The following is a 17,239-nucleotide window of genomic DNA, read 5'->3' as shown; positions in this document are numbered from 1 at the left end:
TGGAACCCATGCTTGGGACGCCAAATGAATTAAAAAAAACGCATCTTGATGGCATTTACCGTTTGTTCTACGGAAATCAGTATTGAAACCGGAAGTAATAGCAAATTCGAAACTCTTCCGGTTTTGGGTAGTGTTGTGGATATTCATGAATGTAGTCTTAAGACACTGAATCGTTTGCAAGGAATCTCTTTTTGCTATCTTTTACTGTTTTCGTTCTATGGCGACAAACGCTGAAACCAGAGATGACTAATTTAAACCACTTCCAGTTTGAATAGTTAAAGAATGGAAGAGATGGAACCTATACTTAGAACTCTGAATTGATTACGAGAAACCGCATCTTGATATCTCTTACTGATATTGAACTGATACTTCTAGACAAAGTGACAAAGTCGTTCTCTAAGATTTCCGACACTTAAGCATAGCATAATTTGGAAGTGTAATAAAAATGAAATAAAGTACTAAGGGCAGTAATAAATAAACAGCATTTGTAGATATGAAACTGATTATAGTAATTAAATTAAGAACATGTTAAGAACCAAGTTACTTAATTTGTATCCTAAGTGACTGTTTAAGACATAGCACGTAATTTGTTCACACATTTCAAATTAATATCAAATTGTATATAGAGAAGTTGCCTAAAGTTGAAAGGATTGTTTACTTTTCAAGTGGAACTAACAGCCAGTGTAAAAATAGAAACAAAATTCCAAATATTTGCAACGACCAAACAGATTCTGGGCTAGAAGTTGACATTTTTTTTTTTTTTTGCCTCTTGTCATGACAAGAATGTCTACTAGAGGCACAAAAAAAAAAAAAAAAAGCATGGAGTAAAGCTGTCTTGAAAAATGTAACAAGAGATCAAATACTTAGTGTAGAGAAAATGCACGATTTCTGCAAGAAAACATGAAAATTATTACCTATTCCCTTATCACGCAAGCTAAAATTCTTACTGATATTGAAGTACTAAAAACCAGAAATGAAAATTGTGTGCGAGTAAAGGGAACAAGATGTCATGATTTGTCATAACGTTTCAGAAAGCTTAATTAGTGCTATGTTACATCGAAAACGGACGTTCACAGAGCCATTGTCTATCCATACTGTCCTTGACTTTACAAGCTATTGGCACAGTGATATGTGTCTATGCTGGACAGTGGTGGTTGGTAGAGATTGAATAACTCAATGCAAGGACGGTGATGTACATTCACGAATTTATCATCCTGCTGCACCTAGAACATCATTAAAGAAGGCTGCCAGTGATCGTGTGTAAAAACCTATTAAAAATGTTTTAAAAAATATCACCTCTTGAATTTATTACAAGAAAGAGTAAGTCACATAACATTCCATAAAACCTCTAAAGAATGGAGCACTCTCCTTAAGTCACTCAGATTACAAAAAAGAAAAAACATCAAATGTAACATTTTTACAATTTTGTAACTAAGATTAAAAGATTAATATTTTTAGTAATAATAATATATATGTTAGAAATTGGAATTAAAATGTATATTGTGCAAGTTAGTCCTTTAAAAGAATAGTTTAGGTGGAAATTCATGTTAATTGTCCATTTTTTTTGAAAATTCATAACTTCATTGACAGTTGAATATCAGAGGTGGAATTTTTACTGTAGTTCTTTGTACATACGTAGATGTATAGTTTGTAAAAAAAATCCATGTTCCATCTGAGCTATGGTACTTCAAATTTTGCAGAAATTACAAAATTTCAATTTAAAAAAAATATATAAAAATTTATAGGAAACACTTATCAATGTTATTACTTTATCTGTAGTCAGTATTGTATCATATGTATATGTAATAACAAAAATCAACTTTGGTATGTCACCCCTTCATTATAAATTTCAGCTAAAAAAAGTGGAATTCGTTTCTTTACGATACTATATTTACTGAATAATTTTCACCTATTAGGGTTCAACTAAGGCTTTTCATGCTAAGAGACAAAGTTAAAGACAAAGTGCTGAAGAAAATTGTGTTCGTTGCAATGTTTTTTCGAAATCCGGCCCTAAGATGTACAAGTTTACTCTGCAAAATCGTTAATTAGCATGCGCTACTCAACAATAATGGTCACCTCTCAGAAATGGGCTGGGAATAAAACTAAAAAAGAAAGTTTTGTATACTGTAATAGTATATTAGAAAAATAAAAGATGGTCAAGCAACCCTCCGGAAAAAAAAAACAGCTCATAGGATTGATTCATAGAAGGGAAAGTCACACAAGTATCACAAATTTCTCGATGTCTGCTGCATGGAAGACGACCGGCTGATCACGGAACCAACGGCGAACAACGTTCTCTTTGGTGTTGTTCGTGAACCTCCGTTTTGCTAGGAACTTCTTCCATGAACCAAAACGATAGTACTCACTGGAGCAAGGTCTGGACTCTAAGAGGAATGCTCCATAATATCCCACTCTCAAGAGTAAAATTTGGCGACTGTTTTGTTTGCCATACATGGTTTTGGTTGCAATTGAAGGAAAACCACATCAACATCTCGAATCCTAGATGTTTCCGCCAATGTTTACATTTATTTCAGGAAAAAATATAAATGTTATATATATATATATATATATATATATATATATATATATATATATAAAATATTAGGGTGTCCCTTATTTTGAGTAATTTCGTGTTGTGATACACTCCCCAAATGTATTATATGTGACCGTAAACACGCATTAGTGAAATAGCAGCTCTCTACGAGAACGATAACCCGTGCCGACTTGACAGTCATGAAATGCAAAGTTTCCACGTTATTATATATTTTAGAATTTCCAACCGTGATAACGGAGAAACTAAAAGAGAGAGAGAAATGAAACTTTGCACGAATCAACTAGAAAAAGGGCGACATCTGATTGTGTATTGACGAATAGCACCGGATGAACAGTGTTGCCAACCCAATACAAAGTTGTGTTTTTATAAATGGAATCTCCTAAATTAAATATCATCATTGGAAGCAGCAATAAAAATAAAGACTAAAGAGATTGTAAAGACAGATCAGTGTTGCAAACTTTTCGAGAAATAACGTGTAATATTTGTTGCGCACACAGGGAGTGAGGTACTAACGTTTCGTACACCTTAAATCAGATATTAACAAGAATTGTTTGCATTGACTCTGTCTAGAAGCATCCGCTGAATAGTGTTGCCATTAACAGAAGAGAAAAATTGAGTTTGGAAGAGACATAATAATTCGGAAAAGGTCACTAGTGCTGTATGCTTTAAAACCTATAATGCAAGGCAGAAGAGCATGAGGAGTAGCCGTGGTTATGTGAACTTGATAACTCACGTACTGACAGATATATACGGCATCTTGTTAAAGCAGAGAACTAAGGTTTGTAAAAGATGGCAACGCTGCACAGCAGCGGCTTTTTTACTCTTGATTTCATCATGGTTGTCAGCGTCCTCAAAAGCGCACAAGTACATAAACCCATTCAAATTGAACGCTATTTTCATATTTTAACCAGATTGTTGGGATTCCAACCCTTTGTGCAGCGTTGCCACCTTTCACAAATCTTACTTGTCAGCTTTTACAAGATATCGTATATCTCGGTCAGTTATCGATCTCACATAACCACGTTCTACTCCTCATGCTCTACCGCCTTGCATTATAGGTTTTAAAGCATACAGCGTTAGTGACCTTTTCAGAGTTCTCTTTGCATCTCTTCCAAACTCAGTTTTTCTCTTCTGTTGATGGCAACACTATTCAGCGGATGCTCCTAGACGTAGTCAACGCAAACAATTCTTGTCAATATCTGATGTAAGGTGTACAAAACGTTAGTACCTCACTCCCTGTGTGCGCAACATATATTACACGTTATTTCTCGAAAAGTTTGCAACACTGATCTGCCTTTACAATCTCTTTAGTCTTTATTTTTATTGCTGCTTCCAATGATGATATTTAATTTAGGAGATTCCATTTATAAAAACACAACTTTGTATTGGGTTGGCAACGAAGTTCATCCGGTGCTGTTTGTCAATACACAATCAGATGTTGCCCTTTTTCTAGTTGCTTCGTGCAAAGTTTCATTTCTCTGTCTCTCTTAGTTTCTTCGTTATCACGGTTGGAAATTCTAAATTGTATTATAATGTGGAAACGCCATTTCATGACTTTGTCGTCAAATCGGCACGGGTCAACGTTCTCATAGAGAGCTGCTATTTCACTAATGCGTGATTACGGTCACATAGAATACATTTGGGGGCTGTGCGTATCGCAACACGAAATTACCTAAAATAAGGGACACCCTAATATATTACTGGATGTAGAGGGATACCTAAAGTGAGAAGCTAGCAGTGAGTTTCGCAAAATCAGTATTTTCAGTCAATTTTCTGAAGGTTAAACGAAAAGGATTAATCGAGAACAGACACTTGGCAATTCCTCATTTACACCACAGATGCCTAAAGGTATTTAAAAATTTCAAATTTAATTCAAATATACTGGCAGTTATTTGGTGCACCCCCCAGAAAATCCTGGATCCGGCTCTGCATATATATATATATATATATATATATATATATATATATATATATATATATATATATATATATATATATATATATATATATATATATATATATATATATAACATAATATGAAGGGTAAGGGAGAAAAAAGGAGGAATGTCACAAAAGTGCATTTTCGAGAAAACGGCGTTTTAATATTGAAAGCCGCGTAAAAAAGAATAGGGTTAGTAAAATCTTTTGCCTTTTTTACATGGACATTACTACATCTAGGCATGCATGGCATATACATTCAAGTTAGCAACAAATAGGAATAAATATATATCAAGATGCTCTCAGAAGTTTAAAGGAACTGCAAAAATTTGCCTTACGGAAAAATGATTCTAATTCACTTAGTATAATTTCTCAGGTTAAAGTGTATGGGGAAAGTCAAGCAGCTAAGCAGCAATGTACACAGAAAACACTGCTTGGCTATTAGAAAAATAAAGAAAACGTGTGCATAACAAATTTTGTATTCATTTTTATTTTTTGTGTATTTATTCATAGAAGAAAGAAGTATTGTAATCTAACAATGTGCGTACAGCAATATATTTTCTCAGTATGCCCCTTTATAAGCATGTATTTAAAAAAAGAAAGAAAGGAAATGTCTACCTCCACTAAGCGGAAACCTGACTTCAACGGAAATTTTTGCAAGTCCCGCTCGATTTCGCTAAAGACAGGTTTCACTGTATATATATTCAATTATTCTCAATTATTTAACCAAGAGTTCTAATTTTAAACTGAAGCATCTTGTTAATACTATGGAATTTAATTATAGCATAATAAGGAACTATTAATTGACTTTTTTGTTTGTTGTTAGATACACATATGTTTAATATAACGTGGGCTACACCGTCAAGTCAACGAATTGCTGAGAACAGTGCTGCATCTTTCAAAGTATTTGGAAAGAGATTTGTCCTAGCTGATAATAAAATCTTGCGTCTTATTGGTGATATAAAGGAGCCACGCTTAGAAGAAGTGGTTACTCTTCATGGAATTACTGGTGATGTTTCATTTATAGAGGTAACAACAAAGCGTCTCCTACTTTTGTTTTGCATTATAGAATATACTGATTGATCATTTCACTATGATTACGTACCTGATAGCATGTAAGTATCCTTTTCGCTTTTCAAACCGCAATCTTTCTGACGTAGCAAGGATGTAATGAGATGTCAGTATTAGTAAACCAAACTGAGTATTACGTAGCCTTGTTACCGAGGAATATCTTGCGAGTGTGTTCCGTTCCATCCCATCTCATAGGTGCTCAATGGTGTAGAGATCAGTGGCAAAGATTGGTTTAATTTCTCTGGGGGAGGAGAAAAAGAATTGGACGGGCGTTTTTGTTATCGAAAAGGATCATTTTATATTATTTGACCTATGTTTACGATACAACATGTCTGGGAGAGTAGTCGGGGGCAGGTGTGTCCATCGTGGGCCCCGTCTAGCGTTAACTGCTGAAAAGCTACACATTTTTCTTCGGTCATTTCTGTAAAGAGTGTGCACAATGGCTAAATGTGCGATCATCTTGGTAGATGCTATCGGCATAAAGGAAAAAAAAAAGAGTAAAATCTGCCGAAAGAATAACAATATTTAACACGCCATGCTTCTCAAAGTCTATAATGCGAGCACAAAGCTCTAAAAACTACTGACAGAAATGAGTATTATTCAGTGATTAGTTTAATTTTGTTTCCCAGTAATTGCAAGCAAATGTTCCAGGGGCGTCATACGAGCAGAACAGGAGGATGTAATTCTTCCCTTTCTTGAGTGTCACAAACACACATTCTTCGATCAAATGTATAGTAAAACACTGATATAAAAAGTGAAACTCTAATGTCGGCGGAGAATCCCCCCGAACTAAATCTAAAATGACGCTACTCTTAGAAATAAACATACAGAGTTACGATAGCACATTGCTAGAGCGCGTACATTTGGTTTCAAGAGTAGAAGGTTTGATCCCAAGCCATGTGCGTTCATAGTGGACGACATTGAAAGAGAGAGATTCAAATATGGAGACAGAGAGGGATGATTTACATATGCAAGCTTAGAACTTGAGAAAAAATGATCTGACAGCATCCACACTATGACGAAATTTGTGATTTTGTAAAACGGAAGAAGAAAAGTTTCTAAACTGCGAGGACCAGATCAGTCAGTTTTCGAATTAAAGTAGAGAATTCTTTTTAGAGCATCATATTATTGTGAAGAGAGAGAAAGATATTAAGATCTGGGGATTTAGACTTTAAAAAATTTTCAGCTTCCGAGACGGGTTTCGAACAACGATTCTGTTAAGTTAGCGATCGAACCATGACTTCCATTCAGCCATAGAGGAGTATACAGTTATTTATATACTTCCCTTTAGATACGTTGAGAAACTAATAGAATAGAATATTTCAAAAGTTCACACGGTGTATACGCTGGTTACATTGAATGTACACCTATTGTAGCTTAGTTACAGGGTGCATAATGAATTTCTGCTTGTTCAGGAACACGTTTTATGGCAGTAAAATTTGTTACTACTGCATTACTTGAGTTATATTTGATAAAGTAGTGGAAAACACTCAGACATAAATCACCTTTGAGGGGCTCTAGTGGAAAATGAAACAAATTGTCATAAACGTGTTAGGATTTTAAAAACAAGTTGAAAAAAAGCAAATGGAAATGCGCATAAAAGTGCCACTTGGATGCGAACTTATAACTTTAAAAAAACAGCGCGTTTACTCATTGTGTGTTAAATGAATGGTTAGTGTAAAGGACTCCTATGTGGATGGTCGTAAATTCTAATCGCGACCGTTCTTATGTTTACTTTTAGCTACGCTCCAATCCAGAAGTTCAATTTTGAATTAAATGTAGTCGATGCTAGTTTAAGCGGAAATTATTTCCAAATAAGAGCTTTGTTATTAAATGCTTTTCATTAACTTGTGATGTTTCAACTATGATATTAAATCTTACAACCTTAATTTAACTCGTTTTCCTGTATCATATCATAAAGTTTATACAATATTCCATTGATACTGTAATATATTTTTATATATCTTTCGAAATATTTGACTTAGAAGAAAACGTACAGTGACCGCAGGATGCAACATGGACTCCTGGAGGAATTTAAAATGAATTTGGTATACGTATAAATTGCAATCTTAAAAATATATTGTGGGTGGTAGCATTGGCGGCGATTAGGGGGGCAAAGGGGGGCATTTGCTTCCCTACTTTCCTGAAATGATCTATTAATGTATATAGTTCCATTTGGAAATGTAAATTTTTTGGTGTGTATTTAGAAAAAAAAAATGTTCCATAGTCTCTATAATATTTGCCGTTGCGTGAGTACGTATTGGTGTTCTTCCCGTGGAGTTAAGAAAGCTACAGGAATTGCGTTTAATTGTCACAAATATGGCCCAAGAATTAATATATTGGAACGCAACATTTCGAGCATACTTTAATTTCTTCTTACAAGGGCTCAATGTAAGTCCAATATGAGTTAATCAGCCGATATGAAACTAATTGAGATAACATTTCGAAAAAAAAAACTCAGAAGTTATTCTTTAATTGCACAAAAATTGACAGTTCGTAAAATATCTTTTATTCTTCCTAATAGTAAGGAATGTTTTGATTTGATTTGATTTTTTTGAGTTTAACATCCTGTTCAACAGCGAGGCTATAGGAGATGTAGATCTATTGATTAACGAGGAATCCGTTGCACTCCCGCCGCGAATCGACCCCGTGTCTTCCGCGCCAAAGGCGTGTACGCTAACCGCTTAGCCACAAAGGAGCTCAGAAGAAATATTAATTAAAAAGAGTAATAAAAAACAGCTTCAACCTTTTCCATTGTTTTGCAGTGGTGTGTTTAGGGGTGTACAAGAACGAACATGTTTCGAGATTTCTTTAAATGTCGTAGCATACGCTTGTAGTATTTACTTTCATTTTCTAAGATTAATAGCATGTGTGGAACCAGTGTGCGAATTAGATAATCTATATTGGGGGGGATAAAATTAGGCCAACAAGACATAAAGTCTGAAGGTGCAAATTTCAAAATGAGACAATAATGCCTTACCCCCCATATATATATATATATATATATATATATATATATATATATATATATATATATATATATATATATATATATATATATACAAGTATGTGTGTGTGTGACGTCTGTAATAAATAAGAGATTTATTAATTTAATAAATCTACCGACAATAACTATGCACGTATATATTGTCTGACATCAGGGGCGGATTCAGGACCAACTTCTGGGTGGGGGGCGATGGGTTGTCATACTGTTAGTTAGAGCTACTTTTAACAGCTTCAAACTCTGGAATGAGTTTTATTTATATGTATAAAATAAGAAAGTTTCCTCTTCCCTCTCGATCCCCCCCTGGATCCGCCACTGTCTGATATACCCACACACCCCACCAAACCTTTCTAACTTGTTTAAATGTTGTGCTCACTCTTGTTCCCATAGCGCTCTAAGGTTTATTTAGTTAATAATTCTGCCTGAGCGATAGCCATGATCACAAGCATATGTTAATTTTTCCACTCATATTGAAATCTTCCACTTTGCGTTATTACAAACAGGCAGAAAAAAAAAATCTTCAGTCTTATGAAAACCACTAAAATTATCAGTTAAACCGGACATACTTTTTTCAAAAAGAAAATCTAGATATTATCCTATCAAACAAGAAATGGATTGTTGCTGGTCCCGATTTCTGACATCAAGGTGAAATCGAAGGCAAAATATTTAAAATCTCTCAATTCAAATTTCGAGCTTGTGCTTCTACTCCCCGTTAAAGCTGCGTTCTTCACGACTTTTTTTCCCCTCCAAATATCGATTCCGTGATGGGGCTCAGGAAGTCAACACTTACAATTACTTTACTGTTAGGTTGCAGATAAGTTGATCACTATGGGCTACGTTATTCAAATAAAGTTTTTCAGACAACATTATTAGCGTAGACAGCAAACTGTACAGCGAAAAGAAAGATTGTAAAATGAAGGTTAACTTAAAAAAAAAAAAAGACTCTCCAGTTGAAATGCTTGTACACGCACGGACAATGACACGGAGAACCAGTCGTATTAACAAATGCTGAAACAAATCTTGAATTATGCGCTAATTCACCTAAAAATCACCTTCACTAACATGTATGCTCACTAGGAGTATATCCCCAGCGTGTACTTTAACATATACTAACGAGAGAATACCTATATCTCAGATTTTGAGTACAGTTTCAAAAGTCCATTTCAGTAAACTTTAAAAGCAGTGATTAGTATGCTAAGTGTCACAAATTAAATGCAACTTTTGAGTTGCATACACACAACCTACTAGGGAATGAAGATCATGTGCTAACAAAGCGTACACTGGAAAATGAAATAACATGTTATAAAAAAAATAAAATAAGATGATAATCGATACAAATGTAGAGGATGAATATGACGTGTTCGAACTTCGCCAAGTATGGTGGAAGAAGCTATTTGTTCACTTCTTGGCCAACCGCTAAGAACATTTATAAATCCATATGTGGCTTTGTTATATGCAATTAGTACATTCAAATTCAGGAACGATTACGAACTGAAGGGTACGAAGGTACAGTTGCAAGTAACAGCTGAAGTCATAATAATATAGTTCAACTAAACAACGTTGAAAATAGTGGGTAATTAGGTGGTAAGTAGAAATGACCAAAACTGAATAGTTTACATCGATTATTCCGAAAAAAAATTGGAGTTATACTGAGCATAGTTTGGGGGAAAAGCGAGCATCCCCGGTGGGGATATTTCAGCTGACTTCTTTGGGGGGGGGGAACAAAATGTGATTGAGGGGGAAAATCCCCCTCACCCCCCTGGTAATTCGCACCCTGTGTGGAACTAAAATTAAGTTGTTCATTAATCCCCAGTTTCAATATAACTCCTTCTAAACAAGCCTCATTATTCATTACTATGATTAATATTATCATTTATATTTATTTGTTTTGCAATTTATTAAATAATCTGATCACACAATCTTCCAAACAATTTAAGATGTTCATGAGCAAGGAATTAAATCTTTCATCTTCGTTTAAAAATATAAAGGACTAGTACCTACTTGCATTCCTCTTATCAATGTACTTAATAAAATTTGAAATATTATGATATACGGTATTTTAACTGAAAAAGATAATATCATATTAGTTACACAACCCTTCGTCAAACAAAACGTTAGAAGCAACCAGTGAAACTAACATTGATATACAAATATACAGATCATGTCTTGCTCCCCCCACCACTTTTAACGTCCAATCGCCGCCACTGGGTGGTAGGTAAGACACAGAAACACATTTCTAGGAGGGGAAGGGGGTGACATATAAAAGTAATGGAATAAGGAAGATATTGATGTCGAATTCATAGTTTTCGGGTTGGGAGAGATAAATAGTGGCATTCTAGATGACTGCTCCACACTTTTTTTAAAGCCATGCATAAATAAGTGATTTCAAAATTATATTTTTCCTCTCGAGTATGATTTGTTAGAAAAATGTTTAACTTTAATTTTTAAATTATTCTTTACTTAGTTATAATTACATATACCGTATCTTCTATTTATATTTTATTCTATGCTCTATAATTTCTTATTTACATAGTATGTCTTAGCAGGCCAGTATTTAGGTAAGTGCTATTCTGCGCTCGGGGACAGGGCGGCAGAATTTAAAGTGCGTTTGTTTTATTTGACACACTTCCCGCCAGTGCACTTGGTTGGCCTTTAAAGTATTTTCTACTACCACTCACTCAATTGGGGTCCCGGGTTCGATCCCCGCCCCCACCAAGTGAACTTTGTGGTGGACAAACACCGTGTGCGTGGGTTTTCTCTGGGTTCTCCCGTTTCCTCCCACTTTCTTCATTCCACCGTTTCATTCATTACTCACCATCACCGCCTCCTTTAGCCTAACCAGCATAACCGTGGGACGTAAAACTCAAAGATATTTTTCTACTACCACTCGCGTCAACGTTTATTCCAATAGACTCTAATTGCTTTTGTCGTGTAGGTGACGTTAGTTGTCAGCCAGCCCATCAAATAAGGTCATTGCTAGTTGGCGGGTATTTGAAGTACTCAGTTGCCACAAGCGAATAGGTGTGTTACAGTGATTTGTGAGTGGTGTCGAGTTTTGCTATCTCCTAGCATATTGTAACTGTCAACTTAACCGTAATGTGGCAACATTGCGTTGCAGACAGATCCATCCTTTAGGCGGAAAGAATGCCAAGATAAAACAAACGTACTTTACGAGTGGCAAAATTTCGGATTTTCTTTTAAGATTCACATAAAGTAATATTTAAAACTAGCAACAAACAGTCCTGCGCAAGCGCGAGAAAATGTTAATATATATAATTCACCCTAATTAGAGCAGTTACTAATTAGCTATCTTATCTGTTTACTTTTAAAATCTCTCCCCTCCCTGGAATGTGACCTTGAAGTTGAATTGGATTAAAACTGTCACCATTCATCTCAGCGACCCCAAAAACTATGAATTCAACTCTAATATTGGTCGTTCCGATTATTTTTAAAATGGCCCCCATGCTATTCTTACGGGGATTTTGCACCCACATATCTCAGCTTAGGTGACCTAGAACACATCACTTTGAATCATACCTCTCAGAACTTAAAAACATATTAAAATTTCATGTTTCTATCTATTATGATTCTCGAGTTGAAAAGTGCTACAGACAGACGACTTATTGTATTATTAGCTAATATAGATGGTATTAAACCATTGCTGGCAGTGAATAATGTAAACAATTATTTTTCTTATCAGTTATCAACAATTGGTGTCTCAGTGATGTCAACCAATGGTCAACTACCTTCGGGCAGAACACCACATTATAATCATCGTTGAGAGAATTAGGCCATTTAAAATTACACTGTAAATTTTGTAGCTTCTAATACCTAAACTGTTTCTCACAAAACCTGCTATGTTTGCAAAATCATGGCTTGTTTCCTTGTTTGAGACAAAAGTTTGTGCGAGGGGGGAGGCAAATTATTAGAGCACAGCGGCGCACAATATATAAATACAGGCCTGTGTCTTACACATTTGAAGAGAAGCATATGACAATTCAGAGCAGCAGGGACATAAACAGGATGTATACCCTAGCGATCCAGTGTCTCTCCCCCCGAAATCACTACTTTCCTGTAAATTTTACCTAATTTTATAGAGATGATATTAGACATTTTAGTACAGTGTGTCCTCATATTGAATTTGAACCCCTCAAAAAGATTTCGATCCCTGGAATAAATTCCTGCCTATGCCTCTGCAAAGCAGTGAAGATTTTAGGGTGTGATCAGGGGATAATGACTCCCTGGAGCAACGATAATACTCCAGGAGTCATATCTCTGATATTTCCTGAGGTGCAACCAATATTTGTGTATTACAACTTCTCGTTCTGTTTATTGAAGCTCACTTTAAAAGAACTCTTCTGAAATCTTCATTTGTTCTCTCCTCTGAACCCCATACCAGTGGAGCCGACCGTGGACATATACCACATCTTTAACATCACTATTTATGTTAGTGACCCCCAAAACTATGCATTCGACACGAATATAGGACCTTTGCCATTTTTTGCCTGACACTCCAACTATGATCTCCATGCCAACCAAAGCTTAACTTGGACTTAAGCAGCATCGGAAGTGTCACTATTCATTTTTGCGACCCCGAAAACTATGAATTCGAGACTAATATCGTTCGCATTCTATTACTTTTACATGTCACCCGTTCCTCTCCTAGGAATGGTTTCTGTCTTATCCCCCCACTGTATATTTTTCAGATGGTAATTTATATTATACTAAATTCGTTTGAAATTTCCCCCAGGAGTCCGTGACGCGTCGTACGGTCAATTGTACTTTTTTTTCTGAGTCAAAAATTTATAAAGATGCATAAGTACATTGCAGTAACAAAGGAATATTTTATTTCCGCCCAACTGTCATCGTTGTACAAAACTTCACCATGATATGACGTAGGGAAATGAGTTAAATAAGGGTTGTAAGATCTAATATGGAAGTTGAAACATCGTAAGTTAAAGAAAATCATGTAATAACAACTCTTACATTTGAAAATAATTTCTACTGAAACCAGCCACAACTACATGCAATTCAAAATTGAACTTCTGGAATGCACAGCATGAGCGTAGCTAAAAGGAAAAGCAATAAGAACTGTCGGGATTCGACCCTAAATCCACATAGGAATCCCTTACACAAATCATTCATCTAACACATAATGACATAAACACGCTATTTTTTTAAGTTATATGTTCGCATCCAAGAGAGACTTGTGCGCGTTTCAACTGCTTATATTTGAATGGAAAAATCCAATATATTTCAGTCAAAAAATTCTTGTAGACCTTATATCTGGAGAACTACATACAGTGTAACCAAATCCAAACTATCACTTAACTCAGTATGATGTGCTTATTCCGTAGAAAATACGAAAACTCGATTTAGGGGCCGTTCAAAAATTTTGTGATTTCTGATCCAAAAACTAATTATTGGTCAAGATTGCAATCTTTTGATCCATTTTTTGATCATTCCTAAAATTTTTGTTAACATGTTCTTTTCAAAATTCTAACATAAAAAGGTAGCCAAGAAAGTTATATCGCCTTTTGTGGAGGTCTGTGTTCAATTGGCCCTCACACCGTGAGTTGAATGCGAATGGAGATAAGGCGAAGGTCAGTTGTTAGTGTGGGTATATCCAACATATTGCCATTCACAAGCACCTACGTCAATTTGAGAAGCACTACAAGTTGTTTAGATGGGTTCCACATGATTTGACTCCTGGCCAAAAGGCAACACAGCAGACACCTGTGTTTGTTTGCTGTCTCGTCTGAGGAAGGAGCCATTTCTGGACAGGGAGTTGACATGTAATGATAAGTGTGCCCTGTACAAAACTCCACGGCGCCGTCATCATTGGTTAGCTTGTCACAAACCAGTTCCAAAACGGCCGAAACCAGCACTGCACCAGAAGGCGGCCCTTCTGTGTGTTTGGTGGACTGCTCACGGCATCTTGCATCGGGAATTGCTACCAGCTAGTCAGAGCATCAATGCAATTGTGTACTGTCAGCAGTTAAGCCGTGTTAAAGAAACTCAAAACTTCTGCATGGCAAAGGGGTTCTCCTGTTACAGGAAAACGCTAAGCCACACGTGGCTAGGATGAAATGGGACACTATTCTACGCCTTGGATGGGAAAAACTATTGCATCTGCCATACTCCCCGGACATTGCTCCGTCCGATTATTACCCGTTCCATTCCCTGGACAATCACGTTGAAGGACGCCAGTTCAAACCCCTAGTAGAGGTGCAAATGCACTTGATACTTTCTTCGCTTCACGGCTCATCAAGTTCTATCGCGATATAATCCATGGCCTTCCAGAACGTTGGCAGAAGGTCGTCGGTGCTGATGGCTACTATTTTTGATCTTCCAGGTATGTCTGAGGTGACATATCGATGTTCGAAGGTAGTTGGTGAAAAAGCGACAGAACTTTCTTGGTTACCTTTATATTTACGATGATTTGTTTAATTTTCCACTAGCTCCGCAAAAGATTATTTACGTCTGAGTATTTGGCACTACTTGATCAGACGGTTCTATCAAATATAACTCACACAGTAGTAACAAGATTTTTCTGCCCCCACCGATTCAACTTTTGGAATATTCCATTCTATTAGTTTCTTAACGTAGTTAAGGGGAAAGGTATATGAATGACTGCGTAGAGTTCTCCGTGGCTGAATGGGTGAAGTCATGGTTCGATATCTAAAGATTTTTTAAATTCTTAATTGCCCAGATCTTAAGATCTTTCTCTCCCTTCGCAATCGCCTGATGCTCTAAAAAGAGTTTTCCACCTTACTTCGATAACTGCCTGATCTGATCCTCGCAGTTTGTGAACTTTCCTTTTTCTGTTTGACAAAATCACAAATTTCGTCGTAATGTGGATTCTATCAGATTATTTTTTTCTCTAGTTTTAAACTTATATGTGTAAATCATATCTCTCTCTCTCTCTCTCTCTCTCTTTCTCTCTCTCTCTCTCTCTCTCTCTCTCTCTCTCTCTCTCTCTCTCTCTCTCTCTCTCTCTCTATGTGCTCCACTATGAACGCACATGGCTTGAGATCAAGTCTTCGACTCTTTAAACCAAATGTAAGCTCTCTAGCAATGTGCTATCCTAACTGTATAAATTTTTGCCAATAGCAGCGCAATTTTAGATTTTCTTCAATGGGGGATTCCCCACCGACATAAAAGTTTCACTTTTTATATAAGTTTTTAACTATAGATTTGATCAAACAATGTGTGTTTGTGATACTCAAGGGAGGTGTTACACCCTCCTGTCCTGCCCAAATGACGACCCAGGAACTTTTGCTTGCAATTACTGGAAAACAAAATTAAATTAATAATTGAATAATACTCGTCTCTGTCAGCAGTTTTTAGAGCTCTGTACCCGCATTACAGACTTTGGGAAACACAAAACCTGCTGACCTTTGTGACAATTTCCATGGATTTCACAAGGAGCATCTTCCTAAAAACTTTCCAACATTTTGAAACTAATATATATATATTTTTGCTGGATCGACCGTAAGTGCAAAACTAAACTAGCCCAAGAGGTGGTGTGCCAAGCGGATTATTCAACTCGGAGACCGCCACACTGTTAATATCTTCAGTCTGTCTCTGGCTTCAGTAACAATGAGCGCTCGACAACATCTGACATATAAACTGTTACTATATAGGCTCGAACTCTGGTGTAACACTGAGGCAGTAACCTCAGTGTCATGCGAAAAAAAAAAAGATACGATCATCTACAGCACATTAACTCATTGGTTCCAGAAATTCCTTGCAGGTTGTAAAAATGTCGGCCAGATCCGGTTGGCCCATTGTAACAGATTTTGAAGTCATACGATAGGCCTACTCCATCGACCAACACACCACGATTGTCAAACTAACTCGGCATATTGCAGTCTAATGTAGTAAATCACCTTCATGAACACGGGATACCACCACAATGTGCCGTATTGTCACACGATTTGATTGCCTCTGTCACAAATGAGAGGGGATGTGTGCTGATAACTACCACAAAAGCCACTTGATATGTATTTTCTGAAACGAATTATCACATGTGAAGAAAGGTGGGTGTTTTTCCGAAATTCGAATGTACAAAAACAGTGATTGAACAAGGGGCAACTTCTAAAAGCGGCTGTGAAATACAACAGTTTTGAGAAAAATGTAATGTTCGGTTTGTGTATGGTGGAATCACGATGGGGTAATTCAATTCAAGCCCAACTGTCATACTATCAATGACCACTTTTATTCCGAACAATTACAGCGGATGTATGATGCACTGCGCAAAAAATTTTCTATCTTGTTGAACTGAAAGCACACCCCGCTACAACAGGATAACGTAAAATCACAACTGAAAAAAAAAAAAATCAGACGACATCGAACTGATGCTACAACCCGACATGTAGTCCTGATATTTTCCCTTCGAATTTGGTCGAAGGCATACTTCCTGAAATCACGATGCTTTACCAATCACCAGGAGGTGGAAACTGCAGTGGACTTCTTTTCCCCTACCAAAAAAACCTGCAGTTGGGGGAATATCAGGAACGTGGCTGCAGACAGTCGGATACGATAACCCACACTTTGAATGCTTTTTTCATTATACTGTAATAAATCTTAGTTCACCAGAATATTGCAAGACTTACGATTTACCCTTTTATGTAACTTCCCAACAATGACAGAAGAACTAATCCCAGCAA

The 17,239-nt window shown here is 36.4% G+C and overlaps 1 protein-coding gene across 1 annotated transcript in view; it reads left to right on the top strand.

The window, feature by feature from the left end:
* Positions 1 to 17,239, top strand: part of fs(1)M3 (female sterile (1) M3) — a 289,266-nt gene that overhangs the window by 33,527 nt on the left and 238,500 nt on the right. Inside the window, exon 3 of the mRNA XM_081762460.1 lies at positions 5,319 to 5,521. Within this exon, the coding sequence (XP_081618586.1) occupies positions 5,319 to 5,521 (203 nt within the window). The remainder of the gene's footprint in view (positions 1 to 5,318; positions 5,522 to 17,239) is intronic.

The sequence above is a fragment of the Thermobia domestica genome, chromosome 6 (assembly GCF_964235325.1).
Source record: "Thermobia domestica chromosome 6, izTheDome1.hap1.1, whole genome shotgun sequence".
Classification (NCBI taxonomy): Eukaryota; Metazoa; Arthropoda; class Insecta; order Zygentoma; family Lepismatidae; genus Thermobia; species Thermobia domestica.
This window is presented reverse-complemented; position numbering and strand designations above follow the sequence as displayed.